This window comes from Telopea speciosissima, chromosome 10, assembly GCF_018873765.1.
Source record: "Telopea speciosissima isolate NSW1024214 ecotype Mountain lineage chromosome 10, Tspe_v1, whole genome shotgun sequence".
In the NCBI taxonomy this organism is placed as follows: Eukaryota; Viridiplantae; Streptophyta; class Magnoliopsida; order Proteales; family Proteaceae; genus Telopea; species Telopea speciosissima.
This window is the reverse complement of record NC_057925.1, coordinates 60670222-60683259: the sequence shown is the minus strand read 5'-3', so window position 1 is coordinate 60683259 and position 13038 is coordinate 60670222. Positions and strand designations below refer to the sequence as shown.

Genomic DNA, 13038 nt, shown 5'->3' with positions numbered 1-13038 from the left:
CTTTTGTTCTCAAGGGCACCTTCAACTGTTACATGGACAAATACTCTAATAATAATTTTTCACAAAATTTATCCATTTAACATTTTACGCGAATCATTGAAACATTCAATTAAGTACTCTGTGTATCTGGTCCATCGGGTATTTCAGACAAAAGCAATGGATGATTAGTTTACCCAACTGTTTAAGAATTAAAAGTTAATTTTTCCCGCTACAAGTCAATAGTGATCTTCATTTATTAATCCTTTATTTAGTTTATCTGACGAAAATGACCCTTGTGCGGACAGCCTTCACTTTTGCCCTCGCTCTCTTCAACACTTCCCCACCAAAGCAGCTTCGTACGGAAATCCAGAGTCCAGAGTACACCAGACCAGAAGATTAGGGTTAATTACACATTTAAGTTTCTTCTTTCAAGCAAGTTTGTATTCGAGAATTACAAATTACGAGATACGGATTAGTCTGACTTTTCTCTGGGCTTTCTATTCATTACGACTTTCTCTGAATTACTTAGATTTCGTTTCCATGGCAGTTGGGCTCGACTCCGTTCCTGCTTTAGTAGGATATCGTTTGGCATTTCACTCATCTTATTCATCGCTTTCTTCTTGTTCCATTTCTGTGCTCCGGTGGCCAGAAAATGGCGGGAAGGGGTTCCCTCGGAGCAGTGGTCGGAGGTCGAGTTTGGGAGGTTGCAGAGCGATGGTTCAACAGACATCAGTACAGGGAGCTTCGGCGGCTTATGCCAAAGCAATGGAGAGGCTTTCTGCTAAGGAATCTCTACTTCTGGCTGTAAGTACATCTGTTTGTGTGTGTGTGTGCTTGGATCCTTTTTCTTCTTCTCATCTCTTTCTCTTTTCATTGAAAATTCGAATTAAATTCGTTGGAACCAAATATAGATCCTTTGTTAGGAGTTGGAGAAGTTGAGAAAAGATATAACCTTGCAATCTATTAATAGTGGTGAATTATTAGGTGGTGCTTCCAACTCATGTGTTTGTGCAATTTATACGATTACTCATGTATCTTTTATTTTATTTGGATTATTTTCTCATTGTTAAAGGGAGTCAATTTAGCGGTAATAAGTGGTGCTCAAGCTCAAAGTTATTCTTTCTGTTAATTTCGTTTTTAGTTTTTGTGAAACCACCATTTCAGCTTAAGGATTCTGGAGGCCTTGAAGCACTGGCTACTGGAAAAACAACAGATATGCAGCGAATTGATGTGAATGAGAGAATCACTGGTCTTGAGAGGCTTAATCCGACATCTCGACCTACAACGTAGGTTGCGTCTGACATACTTAGAAGTTGAAAAAATCACTTTCTTCCCCCTTTCCTGAAAATTGATTACATATTTTACAGTGACTTGGTTATTTATCCATCTATAGGTCACCCTTTTTTGAAGGGCGATGGAATTTTGAGTGGCTGGGGACTGGAAGCCCGGGTTCATTTGCTGCAAGATCTATTTTGGAGTGAGTGTTGTTTTGAATGTTCCACTATAAAATTCTTTGTGAATATGATTGCTCTCATTTTTGAATGTGATGGCAATTAATTGTGGATGTTAAATTGGATTTGTTTTTATCCATTAGACGCTAATTGTCTTGGTGTAATCTTGGGTTCTTCTTAGGATATTTCCCTCAGCTTTGGCAAATTTATTAGGGTTGGATGTGGTGATTAAGGATGGATATGCAAAGACTACTGCAAATATTAAGCTTTTAAATACGGTAAATCCAGTGGGATATTCATGTCATTTTCTGTTGATATTTAAATCCTTGAAATGTACTTGTGAAAGTGGCAGAGTACTATCATCTTTATGAAGTTTTTATATTACTGTTTTGTAGCTCACATCTGTATTTATTTTTGCTATGCCCATTATGAGGTGTTAATTATTAAATATACATTTTATTGTGTCATAAGGATGCTTCAAACTACTTATGGTCCAAGTTTTTGTTTGTTGCTTTATTATTTAAGATTTGGATGACAAAAATTCGGTCAAAGGAATGCTGGAGGCAGTATCATGGAGTTCTTTACGAGACAGTATCATGTAGTTCTTTATCTCAGTTTCCTGTAGTTTGTTGGGAAATTCAAACTCTTTGGAGTTTATGAAGCCGCTGTTCTGACAGTTCAAAGTATAATAATGACCATCATGCCTACTGTTTAGCTCAGGAAGTCAAGTTCATGTTCTAAATCATAGCACAGTGTACTTAAAAATGAGCTGTTTCAACTTACTTAGTAAATATAAATCTAATTCTAGAAAGAGCAATGGTCTTCATTACCATTGGCGATCAAGAAATAGCTTAGTTAAAACAGATTTGAGTTGCTTTCGACAAAATAAAATAAAAGGGTGGCCACTTAATGCAAGTTTCTGACGATTACTTACTAGAGTGAGGAAATGAAAGGAAGATTCTGTAAGTTGTTCATTTTAAATTTCAGAGAACTAAGTGCGGTCAAGTTCCTTGTTGGTTCACCAGGTCCAGCCACTGGGTTTGGAAGTCTGAGGCATTTGTGGGGTGTTATAATGGTCTTAAGAATGTCTAGGATGAAAGGACCATGCTAAAATTGAAAACATGCTGGAATTTTCAATATGGATTTGTGTTTAATACCTTCACTTGGCATCAAGGTTCTAGCTTGTTTAGCATTTGTGAAGTTCTTCTAGTTGACATGCAGATAGAAAGCAAATTCATTCTGTCCAGCAAGTTATCTGTTGAGGGACCACTTCGCATGAAAATTGAGTATGTTGAAGGACTTTTTGAAACTCCAACGGTAAGGGAAGAGGCAGTACCAGAACAGCTAAAAGGTGTATTTGGCCAAGCAGTCAGCACACTGCAGCAGATTCCGGTGCCAATTAGGGATGTTATGTCCAATGGGCTAAGTCTTCCTCTCGGTAAGCATTTTATTGCTCCCCCCTTCCCCCTAGTTATTTTATTGCAATCTCATTCTTCAAAGTATATAAATTTATTCCCTGGAAAAATTTAAGAAAACTTGTGGTGCAGGACAGGTTTGGTAAATCTAATACAAATCCAAGGATTGAGAGAATTTGGGTTTGGAAAGGGCTACTAGCACAAAAGTCACAACATACATGCAGAAAATCAAGTCTAACAACAGCCATAATTGATGAAAATTTCCAAATATAAGTGCAAAAAATCCCTTGAGGAGTCATGGAAATTTAATAATGGATACATGATAGGTCAGTACCTTCCTTTGCTGTCCCGTGAGTTGGAGTGTTGTGAATTGTGATCAAGTGCTAAGTCGCTACCGAACACCAAAGAGTGTGTCCCCAGTGCCTCGTTGCTGTTAATTGATGAATACCGGTAGTGTTTGGGGCTATCATTTAAGCCAAAAGTGGGAAAAACTGGGACTGTCTTGAAAATTGGTGTAAATCAAGTTTAGGCTAGTGAGGAAAGTTGGATTCCCTGAAGTTTTTAAGTCAACAGATGATGAAGCAGGTCTGGGAATCCACATCAAACCACAAACCAGTCCTATTCTATCCCAAAGAGAAAAGGAATTGGGGGGGGGGGGGGGAGAGAGGGCGGTAGCTTATGAGAGAGGAAATAGCTTATGAGAGAAGAAATAGGGGACATAAGTGGGGCGGTAGCCAAAGAAAGAAGAAATAGGAGAGGGGGGGGGGGGCGCTTGGCTTCACACCAACTTGGATTCATTAAGGTTTGCAGGAATCACTCATGCTACCGAGAATGAGAGAAAACTTCACAAGTTCTAATATATTTTCATTGCCTTCCATCCCAGAATACAGTCTTTTAAAACCCAAAAAAAAAAAAGAATTCCTTAATAACTACTCGTCCAGCAATAACTAAACCCATACTCCTCCAACAATAACGTCCTAATAACTATTCCACTTAGCATTATAACATTAGTATATAACAGTTTAACACCAAATAAAATAAATTACAACAAAATAAAACAAACTACACATAAGTAAATAGGAATATGCATCCATGCAAGTTAATAAGGGACATTTAGCCACAATAAAGTGATGTGTGGCTGTGTATATTTACGCCTCCTCTGATATGTCCTAAATCCCTGAGTACTGTCCTCATCAATTCTCTCCGGGTGGGAAGAACTTACCTCCAGTAAACATAGACTAATATATTTCTCTAGCAAATCTGGATTAAGGCATTGAAGCTCATCTTTGGTGATCCGCGTGCAATCGGTACTAGGTCTGTCTCTCCACATGACAAGGAACTTACAATATCACCCTGCATGAGTAGACACGGTCTGCTCATCTAAAATGTCTTCTACCTCTTCTCTTCTTCTTGGCATAGCTGGTAAAATGGTGGTAAAGGAGGGATAGAAGATGAGAAAGTTCGAATATTAGTTGGGTTTGGCCTAGAATTAGGAACTAATCCATCAGAGAATGATGTGGCAGGTGTGGGTGTGGTCTGGGTAGTTGATGAAGAAGGTTCAAAGGGGTTTGGGGTGGTGGTTGATCCTTTATAAGGCATAAGATCTTCAACATTAAAAATGGGCCTGATGTCTATATGTGGGGGCAACTCCAAATAGTAGGCATTGATGCCTAGTTTCTTTAGAATCTTGTGTTGAGGAAAAGTCCTCATACATAAACTCCAATCATCTATCATGATGATATATATGTTTTGATGATAACAAATAAACCGAATTGTACTAACTCTTGTTTAAGGTGTTTAAATAAGAGCATAGCACCAAGTGAGGGGGAGCACTCAATTCAAGAGATTGATGCTCATAGCAAATTGAACTTGTCTAATCTTTCAAAAACTCAAAGAATCAAGAAGAATAGAGAAAAAGTTTTGAAGACAAAAGACAAGTTAGAGGAACTCACCTTGAAAACATTCATGTAAAGAAGTGAAGTTCAATACTTGAAAAAGATTGAAGACTTAGAATTGTACTAAGTTGTATAATCATGTGTTAAAGTCACAATCAATGTATCACACACACTCACGCATACATACATGTAGTGTGACCCTAGGAGGTTGTTTTAGACTCTTCCCACATGGACTAAAACCAAAAAAATTGGCCCGGACTTGTCCAATGGAATCAACCCAAGTCAGTCCAACCAAGGACTTACACTTGTTCTGCAAAACAGTTGATTCGGCATACCGAATCCACATCCGGCATGCTGAATTCCATTTTTCCTGAAAACACAATCTCAGGGTTTTGCTCACAGAGAGCAAACGGAATGCTCCGAATCATGATCCGGCATACCGAATCACAATCCAGCATACCGAATCATGATCCAGCATACCAAATTGGCTTATGACCGTTATGAATTAGCCGTTGGTCAACGGATAGATTCCATGATCCGGCATACCGAATGGGAAAACGGCATACCGGATTAGGACTAAATTATGTCCGAAATTAGCACTAAGCCTTAGATGCTTTGAGCACCTTTACCTATAAATAGGTGAGCTCAATTAGACTAATCACAATCAATTAAAGCTAATCAAAGACCTCAAAAAGACTTCGGTACTTCATCATTCAAAGCACTCTTCATCAAAGCATTCATTCAAGTGCATTCCCTCTCTAGCTACTCCACCTCAAAGAGCTTCAAGCTTTAAAGGTGAAAAGTAGTTTCATACATCTAAGATTGAGGTAATCATAATCTTAGTACCATTTTATTTTATATGGTTGTTTGAGTCCTCTTGTTCGGAATCAAGAGTAGTTTGAGTCCTCTTGCTCGGAATCAAGATTGGTTGAGTCCTCTTGCTCGGAATCAAGAGTGGTGGTGAGTCCTCTTGCTCTCAATCAAGATTTGTACGAGTTCTCTTGCTCATACTCAAGATTTGTTTTAGTGGAATTTTCTCTAAGGTGAGAGGAGTGGACGTAGGCAAGTATTGGCCGAACCACTATAAATTCTCTTGTGTTATCTTTATTGTTTGTTTATTTTCATCGATAACTCGTTTATTTCCGCATTAAGTTTTTATTTCCACAACCTTCACCTATTCACCCCCCCTCTAGGTGAATTCACATCTTGTAGGGACCAACACTTCTTGCATGCAGTTTCTTCCATGTACCCTTTGGAAATTGCTCAGACCAGATTCTCACCATGACCGTGTCTCCCTCATTAAATTCCTGATACTTGCGATGAACATCTGCAATGAGCTTGTAATATTCATTACTTATGGGCAATCTTTTTCCTTATTTCTGAATGTAGATCATGGATACGATGGACAAAGGACTGTGTGAGTTCAGAGGGTGTGGATTCTGATGGCAAGGGAATGAGGTCTATTGGTTTTCTGGGTTGATAACCTAAGACTATCTCAAATGGAATCCACCTAGTAGACCTATTGACTAAGCTATTGTAAGCAAACTCTGCCATAGCTAAGATCGAATCCCAACTTGAGATACGGTCACCCACTAGACAACGTGACAAATCCCCAAAACTGTGGTTGACCACCTTGGTCTGGCCATCTGTTTGGGGATGAAAAGCAGATGAAAACTGTAGCTTTATTCCCAACATTTTCCTAAGTGTTTTTCAAAAGTAACTCATAAACCGAACGTCCCTATGGAGTACCATGGTTTTGGGTAACTATGTAGCCTAACAACTTCCCTAAGGAATAGCTTGGCTACATGTGAAGCATCAAATATCTTGGAACATGGAATGAAATGAGCCATCTTAGAAAAATGGTCCACAACAATGAAAATAGAGTCATGTTCTCTAACGGTACACTAATGACGCAGCCCTGCCGGTAGTAGATTTCAGGGATCCCAAGAGGTCATGGGATCAACTCTCTTGTCTTCACTGAGTGCATTAAGACACCCCCTCTAGTCCACTCCTCCTCTTGTAGCCCCTTGTGGTGTCATTTAGTGTACTCCCTGATAGGTAGTGTAGGGACCATTTATGCATTCAGGGGGAATAAAAAAAAACTGTTGTTTGTTTGTTTTGGATAATATAAGACTCTTAAGCATAAACAATGAAACGGTCACTGCTTCTGAAGTTTCTGTTTGAAGTGGATTCACTAACAGTCTCACTAGAACCTGGTTCTTGCTCGAGACAAATAATGTCTCCTAAATTCAACCTGAATTGCTGTCTGTAATCTTTCCTGTCCCTATAATCGCCTTTCTGTACATAACTGCTGGTGTTGTTGCTTGGGGATGTTTTATGAGACTAATGTTTTCTAGAATTGCTCAAGGGAAGTAACATTTTGATTATTGAGGGACTTTTGAAGGCTGTCCTCCATCATCAGTTAGGCCAAGTCTAACTATTAAATTGATAGTTCTCTCTTTCACTCATATGAATACTTTTTTCAAGTCTTGGTTGATAGATGCTCACTCTTTATTCATTTTATGAACAATTTTTTTCAACCTTTAGTTGATATATATCTACTCTTTTTTCCCTCCCTCTTCTCTCTCTTTGGGAAGGGTGAGGGTAGGAGTTTGGATGGGGAGTATTCGTATTCTTTGGTTGAACAACAATTTCTAAAAGCTTCAACTCAAAAAAAAAGAAAAAAAGAATAGAAATCCGTTTGTTACCGCATGATAACACTTCTGTTTCTCTATTTCTCTGTTTTTTTGTTCCTGTGAACAAAAAAAAAAATAGAAATCTGTTTGTTACCGCCAGTTCATTTTTTTGTTCCTGGGAATGAACCAGTTACAAAAAGTTGCTGAGAAATAGGGAAACAGAAGCTTTAATTTGGAACTTCCCTATTCCAGAAACAAAAAAGAGAAATAAGGGGGGGGGGGGTTGTTCTTTAACGAGCACATGGTTAATTTGACGGGCAAAGCAGTAATTTCATCTTCAAAATAAAACACTACCTCCAAAGCAGCTTCCATCACCACCACCACCACCACTGCCGCCTCCACCACCACCGTCACCACCGCCAGCACCACCACCTCCACCAAATTTTTGGGTATTCAATAGCATTTTTGAAATTTTATAGAAGTAGCAGAAAACAGAAATTACTGCGCATAACAAACGCGTTTCTGTTTCTTTTCTGGCCCAGAAATAGAATTTACTATGCGTTACCAAACACTTAATTTTTCAAGAAATTTGGCCTAGTAACAGAAATACAAAAGTTTTTTCTGGAATAAAAACATGGGCCAGAAACAGAAGTGTTATCATGCAGGACCTTGGTTTCCGGGAAATTAGCATTTGCTTATGCACTTTTTCCTTGTAGTCAGCGAGTCAAAGATTAGTGGAAAGAAAATTAAATAATTTTTTCTTACATTTTTGTTTCCACTCTGATTAGCTGCGGATAACTAGTTTTCAATACTTGATTTCCCAATGATAACACTGATATAAATCTCCTCTCTGATGTTTTTTTTATAGGTTTTGTTGCTAGTAGTTTGTCTTTATGTGTGTTCTTTCTGATTTCTGAAAGTTTTGTCTAGTCACTGTTTATTATTGAGTTTCCATCACGCTTTTGTGTTTGAGGACTGGACCAATTTACATGTTGACTCAGTTTTGTTGATTTCTTGAAATGTAAATAAATATCAATTCTAAAGGTGGATTTCTTGATGGTGCTGCGGGGCTTATTTCTAGACGGATGCTTTTGTTTTTCTTTATTTAAGATCATTCATGAGTGAGCACTAATTCGTACTCTTTTGCCTTCCAGGTGGGACTTTCCAGAGACTGTTTATGATTTCTTATCTTGATGAAGAAATACTTGTAAGTCTCTACGGGTAAACTTATACAATGGTTTCGATATATTTTTATGTTTGATTAAGACACCTTCGAATTCCTCATGCATATGTGTTTCAGCAACTTAAAAATCTCATGCTATACTTTGTGGATTTAGTGTTTTTTTAGTTAAGATATGTGTCACAGTTGGGGGTTTAAGTAACATAATAACGAGTCTAAGTAACATAAATACCCCCACTTTGTTTTCATTATATATTTATATGTACCGAGTGGAACATAGGGTTGTAATTGTAAATCGATATGGGAATCTCTCCTCTATTGATATTTGGGGTTAAGTGTCCTATTAGGGTTATGTTTTGTTAGTGGTTGAGTTAAGGTTTAGTTCTATGTTTGATTCCTATTACAAATAAGAATCCTGTCTTGTATTCAACACCAGTATAAATAAAGGTTTTTGGAGGACTGTTTGTATCGATCTCTTCTCTCTAGTCAGTCCCCTTTTTAACTCATTCCTCTCTCATATTTCTCTGTCGATTGTCTGGTTTGCTACTCTGATATTGTTATATGGTATTATAGCGACCATGATGAAGAAGAAGAACAAAAAAAGATTTCTGTTGTTTTTTTTTTTAAAAAAAACATTTTTTTTTCCCGAACCCGTAGTTTCAGTCTTTCAGAGCTATTGTTCTATTTTTGCTGTCGATTGAAGGCATTCTATTTTTGCTTTAGTTTGCCATCGTTACCGCTGGTTGTATGGTTATTGATTCACTATCGATAGTTGAGGAATCGATTTACCGCTGGAAGATTTGTTGCTGAAATTCCAGGTTACTTGGGATCGTTTGCTTCTTCTCGATTAGCTGCTCTTATGCTTCTTCCAGGTTTGCTCGTATTCTGTTGGGACTGTTCCGCTGGTTTCCTTGACACCAAAACTTGTTCTATGCAGTCTGCTAAATCCAATTTGCAGAGTTTGATATCTTCTTGATACTTGATATTTGCGACTGTTGATGGTTAATCCTGAGAGGATCAAGGCTTGGAAACATAATCCTACAGTTCCCTTGGATATTCTAGTTAATTACGGTTCTGCCACTAATCTTTGCTATTGCCTATTGTGTACTTGGGTGGGTCCACATCAAACCCAATTGGGTATTTTGGGTAGGTCCACATTGAACCCAATTGGGTATTTTGATATGGTTTCCGCATTACTTGCAGATTGCATGAATTAATTACAGAATTGCCATTGGGCTTATATATTTACCATATTATTATGTGGTGGGCCCTGATCAAATCAATTTGAGGTTCCAATTTTTTAAGATTGGTACTTGCATGGAGATTACTTGCTCTACCATGAGGGGAGATTGAAAATTATTTATTGGGATCTTACTTGGATGGCGATTATTTCTATCGTAAAAGGGTGAATTGGAGATTATTGGGATTTTGTTGCAGCGCTACTTTTGATTATTGGATTTTTTTTTTGTGATGCTCATCCTTTGAGATGTTGATTATTGGTGGTCATTATTTGTCCACGTGTACACGCGAGGGAGAGATTGAGGATTATTATTCTCTTATCTGCTCAAGTCATCAATCATCAGCTCAAGACTATTTTGTATCCGAAGATTACTATTGTTTATTTGTTCCTGTCCTTAGGAACAATTTTATCTGTGAAGATGGTATTCAACAACAATTCATATTAAGGGTGACAAAGACTAAACCGAACTGGTCAAACCGGCTCGACCCGATCAAGTAAGATCCAAACTGAACCGAGGCCATATCGGTTCGCCTTCGGTTTACGGGTTAGACCACCATACGGTTTCGGCTCGGTTCGGGCTAAACCGATTGACCACCGATAGGACCGAACCCGAACTGAACACTGAAACCAACCTTCGAACCCTAAAAACCCTACCTAGTCCCTACCCAAAACTAGTCTATACCCGGTTTTCAAACCAATCCGAACCTGAGTCCAACCTGAACCAAAATTGAAACCGAAAAGTCCTTATTGGTTCGGTTTCAGTTTCCCTAAAATTCACAGCGAAACCGAAAAAATCGAACCCGAGCTGAATTGCCCGATTGACATCCTTAATTCATATCTATTTGGTCCGCAGTAACTTATACTGCTTATTTGGTCCGCAGTAACCTATACTGTTTATCTAGTCTACAACAACCTGATGTTGTCTGGTTCGTTGTAACCTATACACCTATTTATCATTGGGGTTTTTATCTGAGACCTTTGTTTGGGGCTCAATTTTTGCCTTTGTTTGAGCAGAATAATGCTTACTACTTGCCTTCTTTTAGAAGGGCTTTTGGTGTAATTGTTGGATGTTGCATTTTTATCTTTCTTTGAGAAGGTAACTACCTACTATTGGCCTTCTTTGTGAAGTGTTACCTACTACTAGCCTTCTTTGTGAAGTGCTTTTGATATTACTGTTGTTGATATGATATTGTGGATTACGGTTAGTGTTCACTACTGCTTATTTTGCTCATTGTTTATTGGATTTGTTCGATACGACAGTTATTATCTACTGATGTTACTGATGATTTGTGTGCTTGAGTTGATATTGCTACCTAAATGATGTTTGTCTTTCTCTCCGTGCTCACTGACATCTACAATTGCTATTCAAGCCTGGTGCTGCTTTTAATATTTCTTCTTATTGGTCCAAGCTGGAGCCTTCTTTTGATAGATGTATACTCCAGCTTGAGGGGGAGTGTTAGGATATGTCACAGTTGGGGGTTTGTCCCAACGTGATATAGTTAGTTTATATCTTTAGTTAGTCTAGTATTAAAGTTAGTGTTAGAGTTAGACTAGGATACTAGAATTTCTATTCCTATTGCTGTTATACTTCAGTTTGATTAATATAAATAAAGGGGCCGGCGGTAGATCATTCTCAATCTATCGCACAGTTCTCCCATTCCCTCAATCTCTATCTCTGTTCTTTTCTTCTTCTTCAGTTTCTGGTTGACATTTTCTTTTGTTACATTTTTAATGTATGAGGGTGAGATCTGCTTGAACTCAGTAAATGGACTAGCATTTATACCTTTGTTAGACTGAGCTAGGTCTGTCATATGCTGAATCTGGCCCAACTACCAATCTTGGAATAGGTTTGCAAACTAGGACTGATGTTCTGAACAGGGCCTTAAATTTATGTAAGCCTGTTGATGATATACTCTGTTACATAGCCAGTGTTGGACTGGCTTTGGACCTGTTGTAGTGTCATGAGCTGAGGTCTGGCCTAATTCCCAATCTCAGAATAGGGAAATATTTAGGCTGATGTAATGGATGGGCCCTGAACTGAATCCAGGCCTGGTTTGCTGGTTCTATAAAATGGCTAAACCCTGGTTCTGTAGAGTGATAGCCATAGAATCCATTATGCGAGTTGATCCATTAACTATATTCCGCTAAAACTGTTGAGCATTTGAAACTATTATTCTTTGGTTTAGCAATGTATGGAGCTGAATGTTGGGTAGTGTAGAAACAACATATGAATTTAGTGTAGCTGAAATGAAGATGTTTTGATGAATGAGGGGTAAAACTAGAAAAGACAAAAGTAAGAAATGAACAAATTAGAGCTAATTTAGTAGTAGTTCCGATACATGATAAGTCGAAAGAAAATCATTTGAGCTGGTATGGATGTGTACAACAGAGGTCATTTGAATGTTCCAGTAGAAAGGGGTGCTATGATTCAGATTGAAAGAATTAAAAGAGCTAGGGGTAGGCCTAAAATGACTCTAGGAGATGTGAGGAAAGACATGCATAGCTTAGGAATGGTAAGAAGTATGGCTCTGAATAGAGTTGATTGGAAAAAAATCCATGTTGCCAACCCATTTAGGTGGGATGTGTCTGAGTTGAGTTGTATTTAGTGGTTCAGCAGAAAGTATTTTATAGAACTGGAATATATGATGGACCTGAATCCGTTGTCCTTATTAGATATCAGGTCACATCATTCTTTTGGGAGTTAACAGGTCCTAATTGCTTCTTGGTTTTTTTTTTTTTTTTATGGTTAATTGCTTCTTGTTTTGGTTGCTGCATTTACAGATAATAAGGGATACCAGTGGAGTACCCGATGTTCTTACTAGGCTGGATGAGCCTCCTTCCCCCATGGCAGAATCCAGCGTGGAGTATGAGAGCTAGGTGAAGAAAAATAATAATCAATTTAAGTCCTTCAATTTTCTTTTAGTGAGATTCGAAAGCTGCCCAGATTTTAATGTGAATGTACTTTTGTATGATGCAATTCTGTAATCTATTGCAAGTGATTTATACCATTTTTTGATCAGGTGGTTCTTGCATTCTGCATTTGTTTTTGTATGAAACTTTAGTTTTGCGACTACGTTGGATCTCTATGTTTCTGAGTTTGTAAAAAAATGATTCATTAGAAGAAAGGATCAAGTTTTCTTCACTCCTGGTGAAGGAAGAATCCCCACACCATAGACATCTAAACCCATTGATTGAACCTCGGAAGGGTATGTGTATCATGAACAAAAGGTTGTCCGAGTTGA

At 38.1% G+C, this 13038-nt stretch overlaps 1 protein-coding gene across 2 annotated transcripts; it reads left to right on the top strand.

Moving 5' to 3' along the window:
* Nucleotides 1-419: 419 nt before the first annotated feature.
* On the top strand, nucleotides 420-12815 carry LOC122643132 (probable plastid-lipid-associated protein 13, chloroplastic). Of its 2 annotated transcripts, XR_006330169.1 has the most exons (8): nucleotides 420-783; nucleotides 1144-1265; nucleotides 1373-1456; nucleotides 1612-1708; nucleotides 2652-2868; nucleotides 8307-8420; nucleotides 8531-8583; nucleotides 12578-12691. XR_006330169.1 is itself a non-coding variant. In XM_043836773.1 (7 exons), the coding sequence occupies exons 1-7, from the start codon at nucleotides 520-522 to the stop codon at nucleotides 12671-12673; spliced, it is 933 nt and encodes a 310-aa protein (XP_043692708.1). In that variant the 5' UTR covers nucleotides 422-519; the 3' UTR covers nucleotides 12674-12815. The 2 variants fall into 2 exon arrangements, 1 of the variants encoding a protein (XP_043692708.1); XM_043836773.1 differs by lacking the exon at nucleotides 8307-8420 and having other exon boundaries at nucleotides 422-783; nucleotides 12578-12815.
* The last annotated feature ends 223 nt before the right edge of the window (nucleotides 12816-13038 follow it).